This window comes from Melospiza melodia, chromosome 6 (assembly GCF_035770615.1).
Source record: "Melospiza melodia melodia isolate bMelMel2 chromosome 6, bMelMel2.pri, whole genome shotgun sequence".
Lineage (NCBI taxonomy): Eukaryota > Metazoa > Chordata > Aves > Passeriformes > Passerellidae > Melospiza > Melospiza melodia.
The window spans coordinates 23,601,425-23,621,559 of record NC_086199.1 but is presented as its reverse complement, the minus strand read 5'-3'; the positions used below and the strand labels follow the sequence as shown (position 1 = coordinate 23,621,559).

Here is a 20,135-nt window from a genome sequence, read left to right as displayed (position 1 = left end):
ACTTTCTGCCCTCCGCATCACCTCCCACAGCAGTGACCTGCCAGGCTCCCTCCATTCCTTCTTTCTGAGCTAGACATGTTGCCAGGCCAGAACTTGAGGCTATTCCTCCTTTCCCCCAAATTCCTGAGTATCCCCTGTGGGATCTGGACCATTACAGAGCTCTGCTGCTGAGCTGAGGGTCCTGGCTGGGAGAGGGACCCCTTCTCTGGGAGGGCAGGAGGAAGGGGGTGAAGAGTCACTTCTTCCACACCCACTGGTAGTTTAATTTAACTTTTTTTTTAAGCTCAGTCAAATTTCTGGAGCTTGAACCTTCCCTGACTGCTGTGTCTTGTTGCCTTTTTGCTTCCTTCCCTTCTGCTCAGGCAGCTACAGCAGAGGCTGTGAGTCTATAATAAGTTATTCAGCAGTGATCATGCTCCTTCTTGGATTTAAATTTCCACATGTTTCCCTTCAGGCTGTTTCCAACTAATTTCTGCATTTGCATAATGCCCCCCTTAGGGATGCTCTGGCACAGCCCCTTCTCCCCCGCTTTGACAAGTTCATCAGGGATTCAGGCTATTAGTGGAAAAGACTCTAATTCTGTTGGCCCTTTAGCCTGCTCCTTCCCCATGCAGCTCCAATTAAAAAAAGACAAAGAAGCAGTTTGGGGTTCAGAGGCATGGACTGCCCATGGGAAGTGGGCTGAAGACTGCTGGACCCCCCACCCTTGGAAGCCCCTGCAGGGAACCAGCTGGAAGAATTACAAATTCAGAGGCAAATGCTGTATCTTATTGTAGATTCTGGTCTGGCAGCCCAAATAATTTTGTCTCGACCAGAATCAGCAGAGATCCTCCCACCCCTGCTGATTCTGGGGTACTTGAAGGGCAGAGATGAGCCCTTGCCTGGTTATTTGGAGGGATGGACATCCAGGAAGGCTGAGCACATGCAGGAAGGAGAATGCAAACCATCACATGGGTGCCAGGTGAGTCTGCCCCTTATTACTCTTCTCTAAGGCCACCTCATCTGTTTTGGACATGCCAGCCCTTCCCTGCAAATTCTGCCTCTCTGTCTGCAGATCAGAAGCAAGATCTGCTTATTTCCTCCTGATGTTTGTATTTTTCTGCCCCTCTTCAAGCAGATTTTATGCTACTCCTACTCACACAGATGCTCCAGTCTCTGTCCCTAATTCTTGTCCAACTACACAGGGGGAAAAAAGCCTACACCACCATTCTTGGTGATATTTGCCCACTGTGATCTACACTGAAATACACCTCCCTCCAAGATACCCAGACACCAGCTAGATGATAACTTCCTTCAGGAACAGCATAAACACCTCCAGGTTTAAGTGAGTGTGGCACTCTTGTGAAGCTCACCTCTTTGATAGCCAGCTCCACATTATTACAAACAGAGTCTTTTCTCCTGCTTTTTTTATTAGTTCTTCCATGTTAAAAAACATAATGGGAACTTTCAGACCAGCTTCTGTACAGGTCTCTGATGCACTTTTCTCTTTTATGGCTCAAGTACAATGGCAATCGCAGACATTAACATGCTTCTTTAGGATGAAATGTACATTTGAATGGCACCCAGCTGGAGGAACATGCTGCATCTCTTGCAAAGCTGGCTGCAGCCTGCCCAGAAACTCTGGGAAGGGGGTGAGGGATGCCCAGAGCCTGCCTGCAGTCTCCTGCACATGGGGAAAGAGGCAGCAGGAGAGCCAGAGAGAGGAGGGTGGTCAAAGGTGGATGCTGGAGATGGGGAGTGAGGCATGGCTTTTAACTCCAGCCCTTTGGGGCAACCACTGCCTTCATACCCACTTCTGAAGCATTTTGGGTGTTGCTGACAATATACAAATAAGCAAAAGTAAGATGTATGGCAGGGGGTGCTTGGTATTTCCTTGTTACCAGAGGCTTTTGGATGGATGGAGATACCTCTCTCCAAGGCATGGGAAGGAGTGTGTTGAGGTCACCCTGTGTCTCAGGCTCCTTCCACATCTCCTCCTTCTCTGGATCTCATCCCCTCACAAACAGCACTCCCACCCAGATTCTGCAGGTTTTGTCAGCCTTTTCTTCCCATCCCTCTTTGTGTGCAGGGCCCTGACCTAGCACAAGGAGTGGAATTCTTCAAGGCCAGCACGCCTCCCAGGACACTTCTTAGGTAGAGATTTCCATTACAAAACTTTTGAGGGCCCAACACTCTGGAACAGCAACCTTATGAGGGCTCTGACTTGGGATCACCATGGCAGTCACTATTAACACAGAGAAAACCTTGCTGTCTCTACCAGCTTGTGCCAACAACAGGAGAGATGGTGTGCAGCCACCAGCCTGCCTTCCTCCTTGGGATGTTCTCCTGTGGATCAGGGGTCTGTCTGTCTGCAGAGGCATGCAGAGAGCATGTCTGTTGGTCTTGTCCATGCTCTGTCCTCCTACTTCACTGCAGCTGAGGGGTCAGGCCACCCCATGGCACTGAAGTGGGAATGTTGTCCCCATCACAGGAGTCTGGAGACCCCACCAGGACTCTGGCCTCCCAGGAGAAGCAGCAGTCATTCCCTGGCACCATACCCCCTCTTCTCCCTGTGTGTACCCTTCATGGGCCAAGCCTGGGCAAGGGATGGATCTCCCAGCTGCAGGGCTGAGAGGGGAAGCTGTAGCCCCCGACTGGGGTGGTTGCACCAGCCCAGCAGCAGCGTGTGGTTTCTCTCCTGCACATCTTCCACCGGGCAAATATGCTCCACCTTGTCCCAGCAGCCAGGCTGGTGCTCAATTCCCTGTTGTTAGATGGTCACATGCCACAGCCTCAGGGAGAACAGGAGTCCACTGTTTGTCTGCAAGAGGAAGAAACCTGTGCAGGACATCCATGCTGGGCCCTGCTGTGCAAGCAGCCCTCGCAGGCCCCGGTGCTCTGTGCTCCGCAGGAAAGCTCAATCCCAGCAGGGTCAGCGGCCAGGGATGGCAGTGACATGCAGGTGGCAGCTACACGTGGCCCCCTTTGGAGAGATAAGCAATCAGTGCTACCACCACGCCGATGTACACTCCCGTGCCAATGGTGATGGAGAGCGCCGCAAGGAACAGGGCTCGGCGGGAAGCTGAGCTGGCCAGGTGAAAATCTCCTTTGGAGACAGCCTTGCTGGTCTGGAAGGAGAAGAAATGCTTGTTGCTGACAGCTGGCCTTTAACATGTACCAACCTGGCCTTTAACCAGCATGCAGTTGTTTCATTTCTGAGTCAGTGCTTCTGGCCACTGCACCCCATGGAGACAGCAAGGTGGCTGAACCCTTGTGAGACCTCAGTGCATGGGGTGATGGCTGTGTGGTACTGACCAGACACCAGTGCGCCCTATACAGAGCTGTAATGACAAACTGCCTAGGCTCAGGGAGCTGACTCTTGATGGCATGGTCTGTTGGTCCACCTGATTTTTCCTGCATGGGGCTTTCAGCTGAAGCCTATTTGCTTCTGAAGGGCTGATGAAACTAGCAGTGGAGACAGATCCTTATCTCTCTGGAAAAGGATGGCAACTTCCAGCTTCTCTGAGTGCTCAGGGCATACCCCAATATGCTCTTGTTGCCTACTACTTGAGTTCAAGTTGCCAGGGGGGCATCAATGCACTCAATGTGCAGACACCAAGCAAAGACATGGTCCTTGCCTCAGTGAGTGAACAAAGGGGGTAGTTATAGAAAATGGAGCTAGATATAAACTGCCCCAACAACATCACCACGTGGAGAGTGCACTGTGCTATCTTGCACTATGTGGAAAATGTGAAATCAACTGCTCCTTGGGGTCCTAATCAATTAATGCTTCCCCTGCCTCTCACCAACTCTGTGCTAGGAACTCATGTAATATATTTTTCCACCTCTGTTCCCATCCTCTTGATTTAACTTCTTAATGCCTCCTCCCATCTATTCTTGGTACAGCAGCATCTATGCAAATGTGGAGTAAATCCTCTGGCTCTGCATGAATTATTCTGGGTCAACAGCAGTGTAAGTGAGCCCAGGAGCTGCTAAGTCCTCAGGGACACAGCAGCTCCAGTGAGTGCTGCAGCCTGAGGGCCATTGCCTCTCCAGCCTCTGCCAGCCTGGCATTGGTCAGCCAATGTGCATCAGAAACGAGTGCAAGGAGGAGCTGTAGTGTGATACAGACACCAAGCTCCCCTTTGCCTCCAGCCTCCAGAGCAGCCTGGCTCCTGTGACATGAGCTGCCTCAGCCTGGGTCATGGTGTAGAACCTTCACATTACTGCAGAATGGGAGGACAGGTGGGAAAATGCCGTTTTCCTGAACCTGGCTTGAGAGTGAGAAGCTGGGCAAGGGGCCAAGAGGAGCCCCAGTTCCGTAAATAGCAGCCAGAAAACCCAAAGGAAAAGTCTGACTTCCAGTAACCCACTCCAGAACTGGAGGGGTTCCAACCCCACAACAATTGTGGAGACATCCAGGAGCACCCTTTGTGTCAACCCTCAGAGTTATGGCCATGGCACAGAGATGAGCCTTAGATTCAGAAAGGTGCTGGTCACCTCCATGGGCCGCTGAGGCTTTCAGGGCCCTTGCTGTAACACTAGGCACGTGCAGGCAAGCAAAGGGATTCCTTACCCCTTGGGAGAAGTAGAAGGCAGCAATCCCCAGGGGCCAGAAGCAACAGAGCATGGAGAAAAGGGCCAAGCCCAAGTGATCCCGAGGGGGCAGCATCAGGAAGTGATCCTCGCTTTCGCTGTCGCTGGAGGAGTCGCTCTGCAAAACCAGATGGATTCAGCACATGCCCACCTGCCCGTGCCACGCTGCAGGCTGCATCTCAGCACCCTGCCTCCCAGCTCCCCCTCTCTCCTGATCCCATCACATGTTCCCATACAATTCCCACTGGCACATTCGGGGAGTAAATTTCAGAAATATTTTAGACTCTTCAGCATGGTTTGATGAGGAACAACGTAGCTCAGCAAATTGGATTCTCGGCTCCCTGCCAGAGCAAATGCTGGGGGTCTGGGATTTCCCTGCATTAGAGAGAGTCTTAAACTGAAATATCTTCAGCTTTGGCAGAACTGACTGTTTGTCAGCTTAAACAAACTTAAACAGAGTGACTTATCCCCATTAGAGTCTAGGAGATCAATATCTCGCTAAACTAATTTAGGAAGTGAGGGAAAGCATTTGAAGTGGAGCTTCCATTGCAGGGCAGCATGGCCTGTGCCCTTAGTGAGTCACTGCTCAGTGGCTGTGGGGAGCCCTCTTGCCTTGGGGCACCGCTGGGCCAGCCTCAGAGCACCCTGCAGGTGATGTGCCTTAGTGGGGAGGGGACACAGAGGTGGGGACATCCCTGCTGCCGTCTGAACAGGCTGCGTCACCCACACCAAAAGAAGCAGAGCTGTGCTGGGTCATCAGGCAGCAGCTCCAGTGGGCTCTGAGACCCGCTCCCACCTCTCAGGAGCCTGGATGATGTTTCCCAGCCTTGGCACCACTGTTCAAGCACAGCACAGCAAGGAGGCTGCTTTGTCACCTCTCATTCTTCCTGTGCAGGCTTCATCCTGTCTTTATCTATATCTGTAAAGCTTTCTCTCAGCTGCTGCCATCACGCATGGGAATTTTGCTGTTATGCAAGAATTGCTGTTTCTCTTTAGCTCGAGTGCCCCAGCAGCAGCAGGCTGCCCTTCTCAAAGCATTCTCATTTCCCAAGGGTCCTGCAGAGACCCACATCCCTTTTGGTCCCAGCAGCAGGCAGCCAGGCTTCTCTTAGGGAAGCTGACTTCCTTCTGAGGTCAGCAGTGAGGAAAAAGGAGCAGAAATTATAAGGAGGAAGAAAAAATACTGGGTGCACAGGGAGGCTGGTGAGGCAGGAGACGGCGGGATTTGGGGGGGAGTTCTGGGTAAAGAAGAGAGAATAAATTATCAAGAATTTGAATCAAATTCCAGAAAGAATGAGCACAGGAGTTTAGTGCCATCCTACCTGTCTAAGCTCACCTCATACTCCTGGAGCTCCTCTTCCTCGACCTCATAGGAAACAGTTTGGATACGGATGTCACTCTCTACCAGGCAGGACCCTTGTGCCTCTTGCCCTTCAGGAGCTTCAGATGAAGACTCTTTGCTCTCTGTAAAAGTGGTCTCGCAGCTCTCCATCTTGCTGTCCTTGGCCTTGAGGGCAGTCTCATCCTTCACGAGGATGAAGCTGGGGCCGTACAAAGCCTCAACAGCCAGCTGCAGGGAACTGGCATCCAGCAGCTGGTGAGTCCTGGCACCACCAGTGTTTTGGAATATGTAGGAATAGAGTTTCCCCTGGCAGCGATGGCTGGGGTAGTCCTGGCTGTGGTGCTGGTGGTAGGAATAGCTGCTGCCCAGGTGGCCATTGGGCTTGGCCAGGAGCGGGTTCTGGAGCTCACGCACGCTCTCCATGCTGCCGGCGGTGCTGGGGGAGATCCTGCAGGAGCAGAGGGGTGGCAGGGAGCAGGCTGTTATTGCAGCAAGGCGAGGGTGCACAAAAGCACAGCCAATGTCAAGAGGCTAGTGGGAACAGAAAAAATTGGCAATACTGGAGAAAACAAGATCCCTCCCCACCTCTGCACAGCTTGAACGCTATCTCCCCAGGTGACAGCAAGATAAGGATGCAACCCTGCAGTAAGGTTATCTGATTCAGGCTGGATTAGCATGAGGACTTGCTGTATCTATAATGCATCTTAAGTTGGCCATGTGCAGCCTGACAGGAAAGGACCTACTGCATCTTTTCTGCTGGTTCATAATGTGCGCTGTGACTGACAGCACAGAAGTAGATAAGAGACTGACAATCATTCAAGGAGCCTCCCTGACTCCCCAAAGCAGAGGGTTGCATGGTGAATTATATCCCACTGGACATTACCCATACATCTAGCTGGCTTTCAGGTGCATGGGAAGTTCTCTAGGACTCATCCAAGCCTGAACTGGGGCTGAGGCAAGTGCAGTGAGCCACCAAGGGAAGCCAGGGGGCTGCTGAGAGGACATGGAGGTGGTGTTTAGGCTAGGATGGGAGTGCTGGATGCTCAGCCAGCTGTGAGGAGGAACAGAAAGATGTGGACATTAAAGGGGAGACTCCATGGGGTTTGGTCATCACTTTGAAATGATGAAATTTTGAGTAAATGATCCATCACATCAAAGTGCTGTTTAAACCAGCTCCACCCCTGGTTACAGCGGCAGCCAGACATCCTTGGATCTGGGCCAGCAGCTTCAGAAAATGCTGAGTCCAGAGGAGATCCTCAGCTACAAATGTCAACATGGATTTCTTCCTCAGGGAAATTCACCTCCCTCTCCCTTCCTCCATTTCAGAGTGCTGAGGGCTTGTACTGTTCTCATTTTTTTTCCCATGAAAATTTTTCAGATGAAATATTTCCATCCCTTTCCTTCAGAGGAGCATTTACTATTTTGGTTTCTCAACCCACCTTGGAACAAAGAAAAAGTGCAGTGAAATATCAGCACTCTCAGGAGAGAGAAACAATTACTTTGCCCTCTTCACTCCCTGAGCCCCAGGTTCTACAATCTCTTTAGCATTTTCCCAGCTCCCAGACCATGCCACCTTATTGCCTTGCAACCTCAAATGTTCTTGTTCTCCTTGGAGACCTGGGTCACTGACTCCTCTGCAGGATGCTGTGCAGCAGGGTCACACTTCCTCCTGCTGTAAGAGTCCCTGAGGAGCACTAGGTTTTCTGATAGACAGCACATAATCTTGGCTTTAAGCCTCAAGAGGGAAATATAAACAGAGAAAATGAAGACTTCAGAAACTGAAAAGCCCAAGTGGTCCTGTTTCCTTGGCCAAACTCTTCCACACCATGCAGATGGAGAGCCATGCATGGTTTTAAATGGACCTGTCCATTGGCTTTGTCTGGGCAGTGGTCATCACATTTTGGGAATCTGCTCAGGAAAATGGAACTGTTCAAAAGCCCTCTCGTGCTGCTAAAACACTGCATTTGGTGAATGCCCTTCACTTCTCCCTTCCTAAAACCATTCCCTGCCTTCCACAGTCTCCCACCTTACTTGTAAAGCTGGTAGTGGCTCGTGCAGCAGATGGCCATTAAGTATTTTCAAAATATTTAAGAGAGATGCATATTTATAGCAAAGATGGTTTTATTTTCTGCATAGACACGGAGAAGCTCAAAGCTACATCCCAGTTTTCAGACAAGGAAACCACAACCCTCTTCTTTGCTTACCTTAACATGCAAATTAGATTTCTAATAAAATAACCTGTTTTTTAACAAAACTGCAAAGAGAGTCACCAAGTGCCATTTGAGAGCAGCAGCCAAAGCAGGAGCCCAGCACTAGCGAGAGAAAATTGACAGTTTTAGTACAGCGTCCATGCCTTATTTCAAGAAATGATTCTGGCAGCAAGCTAGGGTAGGAAGGAATGGGATCTTGCTGAGAACTGCTGAAGGGAGCCAGTGCCAAATGTGCCGAGGAGCACCAGCAGAGGGACCCGGGCACGGCGCTGCCCGTGTGGAACCGGCTGTGCTGCCCGTGGTCCTCAGCAGCGGGCGGGAGAAGGAGCAGAGCTGCTCAGAAAAACCACACACTCACAGCAGCAAGCACTGGGAAATGGAGAGTGGGAGGGGGAAAGAAGGGAAAGGAGCTGGGAGGAATTGGAAACCTAAAAGGCAGTTTGGGAGGTGCCAGGGAAGCAGCGTGGGAGTGCATCTGTGCAGCTGGACTGCTGCTGGACGTGCACTCTGTTGGGTCCCAGAGGATGCTAGAAGGGCTAGTGGGAGATGCCTCACTGACCTGGGCTCTGGGGAAGAGGCAGCAAGGGCTTGCAGGCAGCAAATGTCCAAGGCTGAACATACCTTAGAAAAGTAACACTCAAAAGAAATCACAGGAAAAAACTCCTCAAGTATGAGGATGTCTGTGAATGTGGGCTGGGCAGGGCTGAGGCTCCATCCCAAAGAAGTGGAGTGAGCTCAAACCTTTCTGGTCCCTCAGATTGTCCTGGAGCTGTCCTTAGAGCAGAGCCAGGATCTTGGAGCTGCTGCACAGAGCATGGACAGGGCAGGGACACAGCTAGAAGGATTTAGCCTGTGCTAGTCCTAAACCCTCTGGAATGAAAAAAGATTTACTTGTACTAAAGTCTTTTTTCCTTGCTGCCTTCCACTCCTGGGAGTTGGGGCTCATGCTCTCCCTGGGAGACTGCAGGGACAGGGGAAAAGGGCAGAAGAAAGTCTCACTGTGCTTCTGATAAATGAGGAAAGGAGTCACCAACTGCAGCCTTTGTGCCCAGTCCTGGCATTTGCCAGCAGAGGGGAGGGGACAATGAGGGCCAGTGTCACAGCACGCTGACAGCAGTGTGCTCAGCCCTGCTGGAGAGCAGCCAGGCTGAAACCTTCCTCTGCCACAATGGTGATGTGTGAAAGGTGCCACTACCAGAGGGGTCAGAGATGCTTCCCCCTCCTCGGTGACCAGGGTCAGCACATCACACAGAGGCTGTGTACACAATGGTCTGGGTTTGCAGGTGCTGACCAGGGCCATCAAGCCTCTAGAGATGACATTAGAGAGGGAATGGCACAGAGGGTGAGGCCCAGCCCTGCATGCACATGTGCAGGGAAGGAGAGAGTCAGACCAGCCCTGCAAATGATCCCAAACCCCACCTGGGTTATCTGAATCCACTACCAGAGGGGAATCCTACAGGGAGTTTAGCTACACAGAGACTTAAAAAAGGAAGCCTAGTAATAAAATAAGCCTGGTGAGAAAGAAAGCCTGTTAATTACCAAGCTTGGGGAAAGAGGAGTGAAGTCAGAAGATGAAAGCAAGAACACAGTAAAAGACAAAATTGTCAAAGAATGGCCATTGATTGCCAGCAAGTCTGGATAGCATCCATCAGCCCCATGGGGCTGGTCTGGGCTGTACTGGCAGCTGGAAATGGAGGTGAGATGCTGCTGAGTGCATGGGGGGATGCACACACATAGATGTGCTGCACAGGAGGATGCACACACACACACACACACAGATGTGCTGCAGGGTGCACAGGAGGATGCACACACACAGATGTGCTGCACAGGAGGATGCACACACACAGATGTGCTGCACAGGAGGATGCACACACACAGATGTGCTGCAGGGTGCACAGGGAGGATGCACACACACAGATGTGCTGCACAGGAGGATGCACACACAGATGTGCTGCAGGGTGCACAGGAGGATGCACACACACAGATGTGCTGCACAGGAGGATGCACACACAGATGTGCTGCAGGGTGCACAGGGAGGATGCACACACACACAGATGTGCTGCTGGGTGCATGGGGAGGATGCACACACACACACACAGATGTGCTGCAGGGTGCACAGGAGGATGCACACACACAGATGTGCTGCACAGGAGGATGCACACACACACACACAGATGTGCTGCAGGGTGCACAGGGAGGATGCACACACACACAGATGTGCTGCTGGGTGCATGGGGAGGATGCACACACACACAGATGTGCTGCAGGGTGCACAGGAGGATGCACACACACAGATGTGCTGCTGGGTGCATGGGGAGGATGCACACACACACACACAGATGTGCTGCTGGGTGCACAGGAGGATGCACACACACAGATGTGCTGCAGGGTGCACAAGGAGGAGGATGCACACACACACACACAGATGTGCTGCAGGGTGCACAGGAGGATGCACACACACAGATGTGCTGCAGGGTGCACAAGGAGGAGGATGCACACACAAGCATACACACACAGCTTGGGCACACCTGGGAGGAGGCAGCCTGCGGTGCCCTAGTTGAGCTGAACCATTGCTGCGGCTCTGCTGCTGCCTGACAGCTGCTGGCTCCCCCTGAACTGCCTCCCCCGGAGCACGGCCGCTCCTGTAACCAGCTGCCTGAGCGGGCCCCCACACTCCCCAGGCTGGCTGCAGCAGCCCCCAGCAGAGTGGGAAATGCACAGCTGTGTTGTGTACTCTCAGCTTCTTAAGGCAAGCGCTGGGTAAAATGAGCCAAAATAAGGCACGAAAATAAAGAGGTAGCAAATTTAGCTTTGTATTTCAGACATCTCACCTCCACACCACATCCCCTGTGGCAGTTCTCAGAGGGACCCTTGGCACAGATGCCGGCTATGATAAGCCAGCTAATGATGAATTAAGTAGCTGTTCCAGGAATCAATCATCATTTAATTGCCCTGTCAAGCAAACACTCTGCCTTGCTTCCCGGGCTCATTAGCAGGTTGTGGCTGAGGTGCATGTCCCCAGACTCCAGAGTGAGAAGGTTAGCCCACTCTGGCTGAAGGCTTTACCCTTGGGACAGCACCAGGGGAGGTCGGTGCCCTCCCTGGTGTCCTGCTGCACTGCCATGCACTGGCTGGTCTGAGGGCAGGGGACAGCGTGAATGCCTGGTCCTGTTCTTGGCCAGGTACTGCTGCCATAGCCCCAGGACAGATGTGGACCCACTCCTGATGGAAGAGGAAAGCATAGGAGATTTGTTGAGCACCTGTCCCTGGGCCCAGACCTTCCTAGAAGCTCTCAGGAGGTGCTTTGGATCTTCTAAGCAGAGGCCCAGGTCCAGTCAGGACACAGTACCTCTGCCCCAGGGCATCCGAACTTGTGATTCTGCCCAGCATTGCCTGGGCAGCTGTCATTTTGGGAAGGGGGGAAGGAATGGCTGTGAGAACTCACGGACAGTGTGTCTGGCAGCAGTGGACCAAGCCCCCTCTCAGCCCTGTGCAGCAGCATGGATCCCTGGCATGTCCCAGCCCTGCAGCCCTGCACAGCTCAAGGGGAGAAGGAATGCTTCCATCAGCCCCACAGACACGACTGCAGAAAGCAGTTTGGCTCCAGTCAGCACGGAAGCACTCCCATGGGCACAGCACAAGTGTGTACATCGAGGGGCTGCTCATGCATGTAACAAAGCCTCCACCAGTGCTGGGATGCTGTGGCACCAGGTGAGGTGGGCTGGGGGCTGGAAAGGTCAGGGGAGTGATGTGGGGGATGCAGATCTCAGCGTGGGGCAGGAGGGAAGGGTGGTGAGACATGATGGCCCCCATGGGGCTGGCAGAGATGGTACCCGGAGAAACAAAAGAGCTCGGTAGGGAGAGCAGTGGGAAGGGAAATGGTGGGCAAGAGGCACGGGGCAGGGGAAGCAAAGTGACATCTGAGCCAGGCAGAGAGGAAGTCTGGTCACAAACATGGAGAAGAAAAGGACTATGAAGCTGCTGGAGGGGAAAGAGCTGGTGAGGACCAGGAGGGAAGGAAGAAGGTGACACAAAGCCTGGACTTGGATTAGAGAGAGCATAGCTGAGGCATTTGTATGTAGAGAATCAGATTCACACCTTTGATGCAGCTGGTTTGATAGAGCTGGAAAGGAGTGAATAAAATGCTTGTTCTGATCTCCTACAGGTGGAAAGCCAGTACCAAAGGGCTGCTGGCTCCAACAGAGACTAAATTGCTCTGAGAATTGGGATGCCATGGGCTGCTTTTCAAGGATCACAAGTCAAATTGGGCAATTTCCAGGTGGAAACCGGGTCTTTATTGTCTCTGATAGAAACGTTTCTCTGCGGCAGTGTTCTGACCCAGCTATGCTCAGAACTGAGGTCCTGCTCCTGATGGTAGGGAGCAGCAAATCCATCCCTGGGGCTGGCAGGGACTGGCTTTGGAGAAGCCGTTCCAGGGGCTCTCCAGGGCTGGGGCTCCCACCCCTCCCTGTCCCCAGCTCTGGTGGGGACACACTGCCGGTGCGCATCCCATCAACAGCGGAGCACTGGAAACTCCATCTCCTCCGGGCAGCCTTCCCACAACACCCGTGCCCGCACACGCACGGGCTGTGCGGCGCCCCAGCGCGGTCCTGGCTGCCGTGTCCCCCGCCCCGGCCGCGTCCGGCGCTCGCCAGGCGGCCACCAGGTGTCCCCGGAGCGCCGCGCAGCGCCCACCGCACAGCCCCGCACCACCAGCACAGCACCAACAGCACAGCCCCGCACCACCAGCACAGCACCAACAGCACCGCACAGCCCCGCACCACCAGCACAGCACCAACAGCACAGCCCCGCATCACCAGCACAGCACCAACAGCACCGCACAGCCCCGCACCAACAGCCCCGCACCAACAGCACAGCACCAACAGCACAGCACAGCCCCGCACCAACAGCCCCGCACCAACAGCACAGCACCAACAGCACAGCCCCGCACCAACAGCACAGCACCAACTGCACAGCACAGCCCCGCACCACCAGCACAGCACCAACAGCACAGCCCCGCATCACCAGCACAGCACCAACAGCACCGCACAGCCCTGCACCACCAGCACAGCACCAACAGCACAGCACCAACAGCACAGCCCCGCACCACCAGCACAGCACCAACAGCACCGCACAGCCCCGCACCAACAGCACAGCCCCGCATCACCAGCACAGCCCCGCATCACCAGCACAGCACCAACAGCACAGCACCAACTGCACAGCACAGCCCCGCACCAACTGCACAGCCCCGCACCGCCCCAACAGTCCCGCACCCCCCTAGGAGTCCCGCACATCCCGCACATCCCGCACCGCCCCGGCCGCTCCCAACCCCCAGCGCAGCGGGGCCGGGCCGGCGGCTGCGGGCACAGCCTGGGCCCGGTGTCCCAGTGCCCAAATCTCTGGGGACAGCTACGGCGGCCCAGCGCCCCACGGCTGGGCCTGGCTCGTCCAGCGAGGGCACGGAGCCGGCCCGGGGCTCAGCCAGCCGGCCGGGACGCGCCCCGCCGTGCCCCTCGGGCACCAGAGGTACGGGAAGGGCTCATCGAGCCGGCGACGCGGGAAGGAAGCATAGATGGTGATGGAAATAAAGCACATGGTGGTGTGGGTGGTTAGGTGTAAAATTAGCAGGTTTGGACTCTCTCGGCATGGCCTTTTTTAAGCAGGAGACGCAAACAAGTAAATAAGGTGCTGTCGGAAGTTTCTGCAGGCTGTTCTCTGTACATGGACCGGGGGGAGAGCAGGCAGGGTCGGGGGCTGCTCCTGCGGCTGGTCCGGAGCTGCAGGGCAGCAGGGTGGCCATGGGGTGCCCAGCCGAGGCACAGCAGAGTGGGTGACCTGACTGGCAGCACTGGGCCAGGGAAGTGGACCAGGACAGGATCAGAGATGGGCAAGTTCTGACATTCCAACAGCCACAGCGGGACAGTCCTGAGCCTCAGAGCACTCCTGATGGGTTTGCACCCAAACAAACAGCAGCCCTGCAGCACCCTCAACAGGAAGCCCCTGTGAGGGGCTTTAAAGGGGCACATGACACCAAACAAAGCTGATGGATTGCTCTCACCAGAGGCTTCTTCACTTTCCTGTATGGGGACCCAGCAGGGTTGCTGGGAGGCAGTGGGGGTCAGGGCAATGACTCCCAGGTGTGGTCGCTGCTGGGACTGTCAGCATCTCCTGCCCTTTGAGGCATTAGCCAGTGAAGACAGTTTTGGAAGCTGTTGGGATTTCACTTCTCATCTGAGCCAAAAAATACCAGTCGAGGGTCAGAGGAGACTGATTCCCCTGCCTGCTACAGCATCTAAATCACTGTCCTGGAGAAACATGAGCTCAGATTGGGTTTGGGATTCAACCTTCTCTTCCTCAGTTCAGGACCACCCTAAGGAATCACACTAAGACTGCTCTCTGGGGAGAGGGGCATTCGCATTCTGCCCTCAGTGTAGAAAACCTACTTAGAAAGAGCCATGTATGCAGAGGCACTGAGAGCCAAACCCACTGACACCTGGGCTCCAATGCCTCCAGCACAGAGGCAGCCCAGCCCCTTGCCCCAGATCAGGCTCCTTGCTCAGAATGCCCAAAGGGACAACAAGTATTCCACTGGACTCATCACAGAGGTCCTTCAAGATGTGTTTACTATAAAGACACTCTCTCTGCTGCAGGAAGAGGCACAGAAGCTCTTGCTGGCAGATTGTAATTTTGCTCATGGCTGATTTTCCTCTGCTAATGACTACAGTCCTCGATTTCACATCAAGTTTTCTCCATCTCTATTCATACCCCGTATTGAACTGAACACAATGGTTATCCTAAATGGCTCCATGCTCTTCTCCAAGTAGGCACTTTTACCCAGACCCTTTTCTCCAGTCCCATCATCTCTGCTTCAAGGCTCTCCTGCTCATGAGGTCCCACAGGCGTTCATGGCTGCTGTTACTATGGGACCCTGCACCCCATCGTCCCCAGAGAGCACTCTGAGAGCATCAGTGCCCTGTGCTGGAGCAGACCTGTGCCTCATGCTCCCCTCCAGCCGTGTTCCCCTTTGCTCTGCAGCCCAGCCTGGGACCACCTGCAGGTCTGCATCCCAGGGATGATCTCCCTTCAATATCCTGGCACCCAGCACAGTGGTGGTCAGGCAGATGGGACCTGCCTTTCTTCCCGGTGAGAGACTTGCACCATCCAAGACCAAAACGGGGACAGGGACGTAGCACTCAAGGTGGCAGCAGTTGTTGGGGGCACAGAAAGATGTCCTCCCCTTCACAGCTGTGCCTTGCTGATAGAGCAGCTTAGCCACAGCACCTAACTCCATGCTCACATCTCCCTGAAAATCCCCCTGTTATCAACTGAAGCTGGCAATGCAAAGCATCTGTTAAGGACTGCTCATTTGTCTCTGTTCAGAACACATCCGTACTCAAATGATTCATTAGCACCCTGAAGGCTGGTGCATGCAGCACCCTCCTCTCCCCACTGCCCTGTTTATTTTATCCATGTCTCCCTGTCTCAGCTCAGGGCTATTTCCACCTTGCTTACTGTGTCCCGATTCTCCTGGGGATTCACAAGGCTCCTCTGTCGTTCAGATGTTTAATTTATCTGCCAATGATCTGCTCTCCCTTTAAAAGTGAACTTAAGTTGTGGAGATGACACTTTTCTGGCTTACTTTTCCAAGCCCTAAGTTTCCAATTATCAGCAGTAAGATGATTTCCTGGTCCAGCAAATAAATAGATTGCTGTCTCCCCATCTGGCAAACATCTGCAGGCCCAGACAAACTTCAAGGTGTTAAAATTATTACTAGGGTCAAAAAGTGCAATCCAAACCAGATGTTGAGACTCTTCCATATTCCAAAATTCCATACTGCCAAGGAATACTCAAATGGAGATGTGCCCTCTGAGTCTGAGGAGGGGCAGTTCACACTGGTTTATTCTGTTGCCAGGAATATAATGAGAGGAAAGGCAGAAGCTGCCCCCAGCCATCCCACAACCCTTGTCCATCCCACAGTATCAGACTCCAGGATGATGCACAGGATAGTGCTAAATTTTCTTCCATATAATATGGAAACAAAGCTGTTATAAAACAGTATCACATTTTCTTTTCCATGACCTGGTCAAGTTGCCTTGCTGATGCTCCTCTGGACTGCTCCTTCATTTGCTGTGTGGATGTTTTCCATTTCCTCCTGGGCCATTTCTCACCCCAGCCCATGACACCACCCCCTGGGAGAGGACTCAGCTTGCTTCTTGCTCCCATCCAGAACCACAGTGTGTTGAAAGGGGCAGCTGTGCACTGGGTGAGCTGCGCTGTTGGTCCTGCGTGGGCTGAGGGAGGACATTCTGCTCGTGGTGCTTCCCTCCCAGCATGTTCCTGCTGGGTGGGGACCCTCTTGTCCTTCCATGCCTCCATGGAAGCCATGGAGAGTGGGAAGGATTTGCAGAGAAAGCTCTGCCCAGCTCAGGAGCAGCATCAGTGTGGCTGTCACATGTGGCATTGAATCTCTGATGTGCCTTGGGCCAGTTTTTCACACCAGCTGTTGAGCTTCCAGACACATAGCTTGGGGACAAATCCTGCAACCAGCTCTGGTTTTCAAAACATACCTGGAGTGTTTTACTCCAAAAGGAAGCTGGTTTAAGTGATGCACCCAAGAAACACTGGGGATCATTGTAGCCTTCCCTTCCAGGCTGAGCAAAGCTTGCTGACTTTTTCACTTGACACAGAAACAGCCACAGAAGGACAATTTGGAGGAAACCTGTAACAGAATTTTTTCCCTCTCTAATGCTATGCCTTGGCCCTTCACTCAGAAAAGCCAATCATTTGCCCATCTCCAGCTCTACAAATAGAGAAAATCTGTCTAAAGATGTTGCCTGAAATTACCACCCTGAAAGCAGCAATGGAGTTGCATCTCCTGCAAGTGGTAACTGCCAGTCAAGGCTCAGGTCCAGGACTTCAGAAAATAGGCAGGAAAAGGGGGGCAGAAAGGTCAGAGCTTTGTATTACCTAGTGAAGTCAAAGACGGTCCTGCGAAGATGTGAGTACATCCCAACACAAGCACAGGGGCTGTGAGTTGGGCAGACAGACCAAAATGGCCTGAAGTGCCCATGCCCTGTAGGGCCCCACAGACTGCTCTGCCATAATCTCCTGGGTTAGGCAGGAATGGCCCTTTTGGGGCTTGCTCCAGGGAGCTTGTAGGTGGTAGAGGGAGATTTTAAGGGCCAGTTATTTTTCTGATTACTTGGTCACTTCTCTGCAAGTGATGGTGACGTCCGCAGGCTGGGCTGAGGGCAGGAAGGAGTTGGGTACCATGCAAAAGCAGGGATCTGCTGTACAAATTCTCTGTGCTAGAGCTGCAGCAAATTACTCATTCCTTAATAATGGTGTTTATTACCTGCCTCTGACGGTGGCTCAGGGAGACAAAGTGAAGTGGATTCAGCTCCCCAAAGCTTCAGCTCTGCCAGCTGTTTTTATGGCACAAGAAACTTTTGCCAGAGAAATGCAGTCACTGCATTTTGACATAGGTAATTTCTTCTCTTGACAATTTACAAAGTAACCAGCAACTATCCCTCAGAGACCAAAGCTATTTTTTTCCTTGCGGGGGGCAGGCAGGCTCAGACCCCGCTTCTCTGGTTTCCCCTGGTATTTATATAGTGCTGCCTTCCTCCTGGGAAAAAGGTTTTTACTGGTGGCAGATCCAAGCTAAATGAAAGGGAATTTATCTTTTTCAGGAGCAAAGAAAGCAGCCCAGTAAAATGGGTTTGGGAGAGCAGCATGGCTTTTGTGAAACCCGCAGCAGCTTCGGAGAAGGAATTATAAACAGGCACCGGGTAGAGAAGGAAAGTGCTTCCCATTGAAACTCCTGAACGAGTGGCTTTTTCCCCCAGACACAAAATGGGAGGTCATCCTCAGGGCTACAGGGAGATGGTGCAGCTCAGGGAAGTCGTGTGGCTGGCACAAGTCACGGCACCCTCAGCAGCGGTGTGTGCCGGGGTCCTCGGGCTGCTCCCCTGCCCATCCCGCCCATGGCCGGCACTGGCGCGGCTCCCGCCGGCTGCTCAGGCTTCTCAGAAGAACAAAACCACCCCCAAACTTCAGCCGGCGGCTGAGCTGCCACCCGGGGAGGGAGTCCTGAAGGCAGCCCGGCTCCAAGGTGTCATTGCAATTGCTCCGACATATCTGGCCTCCAAAACTTTGGTTGAAATCCTTACATTTTGGCCACCCCAGAGCCTCTGACGAGGTAATTTGTCCCGGTTGCACCTTTCATTTTTACATCCCCCAAGGTATTTTCTGACCCCCCGGCGCCAACTCGAGCTCGGCGCGGGGCCGTCTTTCCCTGGGGACGCGCTGCCATCCCACCGGAGCAGCCTGGGCACGCTGGGGACGAGCTCCGGGACCCCCCGGGATCGCCGGCCGGCCCGGGGCCAGCGGGGGTGCCCCCACCCGAGAGCCGTACGCGGGTCCTTACCTGCGTGCCGAGGGAGGGCTCACCCGCCAAGTTGGAGCGCCGGCGGCGGGAGCGGAGAGGCGGCGGCGGGCATGACGGCGGCCGGCAGCGCTCGGCGGCCCCGCCGCGGCCTGTGGCCGGGTGGGCGGCCCTGCGGCGGGCCGGGCCGCGGCCGGGGAGCGGCGGGAGCGGCGGGAGCGCGGAGCCCCGGGCGGGGCGCGGTGCGGGGCGCGGCGGGGCCGGCGGGAGCGGCGCGGCCGGAGCCGCTGCCCCTCCGCAGAGCCGCGCTCGATCGGCGCCGCTGCGATCAGCGGCTCGAGGGCTGGCCGAGGGGAGCCGCGCCGCTGCTCCCGACGTGACTGCTTCTCCTGCTGCCTCCGAGAGCGCGGCACAAACTCTCGCCTTTCTCTCCGGATCGCTGCATTTCCCAGGGCACAGCCCTTCCCACTCCCCCAGCGAGGGAAAGACCCGGTGCCAGCGAGCAGACTTTAAAGGAAAAGGATAAAAGCGATTTCTCGCTGCCCGAGCCGGTGCTGCGGGGACCGGCAGCCCGGCCTGGGGGCTGCACCCCAGGGACAGCAGCTCGTTCGCTGGCTCAGTCAGGTATTTTTCTGCCCTGCTCCGTAAGAATCAGGGGGGCAGGCTGATTCGCTCCACACACATCTGGGCATCGCTCCGATTGCTGGAGGTAACCCGGGTTTGCACCAGCACGGCAAGAGTCAAGACCACAGCTTCACCAGCCCATTCTCCCCGAGCCCCTTTCCCCCGCTCCCCCAAATGTCCCGGGGAGCTCGTGATGCTCCCTCACGTTTCGGCAGCTCCCTGAGCCCTGTACCGATGCCCTGCTGTTCCTTAACTCCCCAGATGTCCCCCTAATGGTTTTCCCCACCTCAGGACCTCCCAGCCCCGAGACGGCTGTTGGCGGACACGCACTCGGCTGGAGCCTGGTCTGGCCACAGCGACCTGCTCGAGCGGCAGAGAGCCGCCCGCCTTGAGCGTCCTCAGCGCCGCTGTGCCACCAGCAGCCCGTGACAGGTGAGCCTCAGCCCCCCTGGCCGCCGGCAGTGCTGCCCGGCTGTCACCCTCTGCAGCCCACGGTCAGGCTCCCGTGGGGCTGTGCTGTGTCTTCTCAGCACAACGCGAATTTCTGAAGGTCCGGGCTTGTCTCTGACACCTCCCGGCTTCTTCCAGGAGCTGAACTGCCAGCTGACGGGCTATGTACCATGGCAGCTGGGTCTCATGGTCCCATTACCCGAGGGGCTGGGGCACTGGCTAGGGAAGGAGATGGGCAGGGCAGCCTCCCCTCTGCTCCAGCTCTCTCAGATAGCTGCACATCTGTCCAGTAGCAGCAGAGACACCCTTTTGAAAAGCTAAAATGACTGAATTACGTGGGCTAACAACAGGACTGAAATGCTTGTGTTCTCTAAAGAAGCAGTGACAGGTGGCCAGCTTTCCCTCCCTGGGGGTAATATCTGTGTCACACTGCTGGCAACCCCAGCAGGTCTGGGGAGGTTTGAGCCCAGAAAGGGCTCAGAGCCCAGAGAATGCAAGCCCCAGGCTGGGGGCCTCAGCAGGGAAGCTGTCTTTGAGGATGTCAGCC

The 20,135-nt window shown here is 54.5% G+C and overlaps 1 protein-coding gene across 2 annotated transcripts; it reads right to left on the bottom strand.

Moving 5' to 3' along the window:
- Positions 1–1,389: 1,389 nt before the first annotated feature.
- SYNDIG1L (synapse differentiation inducing 1 like) lies at positions 1,390–18,649 on the bottom strand. Of its 2 annotated transcripts, none has more exons than XM_063160304.1 (4): positions 18,557–18,649; positions 5,912–6,365; positions 4,556–4,693; positions 1,390–3,107 (listed from the first exon to the last, which is right to left on the bottom strand). In XM_063160304.1, exons 2-4 carry the CDS (start codon positions 6,338–6,340, stop codon positions 2,949–2,951), a joined length of 726 nt encoding a protein of 241 aa, XP_063016374.1. In that variant the 5' UTR covers positions 6,341–6,365; positions 18,557–18,649; the 3' UTR covers positions 1,390–2,948. The 2 variants fall into 2 exon arrangements, with proteins under 2 accessions (XP_063016374.1, XP_063016376.1); XM_063160306.1 differs by having other exon boundaries at positions 5,912–6,448; positions 18,557–18,634.
- Between the last annotated feature and the right edge of the window lie 1,486 nt (positions 18,650–20,135).

Excerpts from the sequence above, each read along its gene's own strand:
- SYNDIG1L (XM_063160304.1), bottom strand. The coding sequence starts at position 6,340 with ATGGAGAGCGTGCGTGAGCTCCAGAACCCGCTCCTGGCCAAGCCCAAT. Across the intron at positions 4,694-5,911 it reads AGGAGCTCCAGGAGTATGAG|AGCGACTCCTCCAGCGACAG; the intron begins GTGAGCTTAGAC and ends CTGGTTTTGCAG. Across the intron at positions 3,108-4,555 it reads CCTTCTACTTCTCCCAAGGG|ACCAGCAAGGCTGTCTCCAA; the intron begins GTAAGGAATCCC and ends TTCTCCTTCCAG.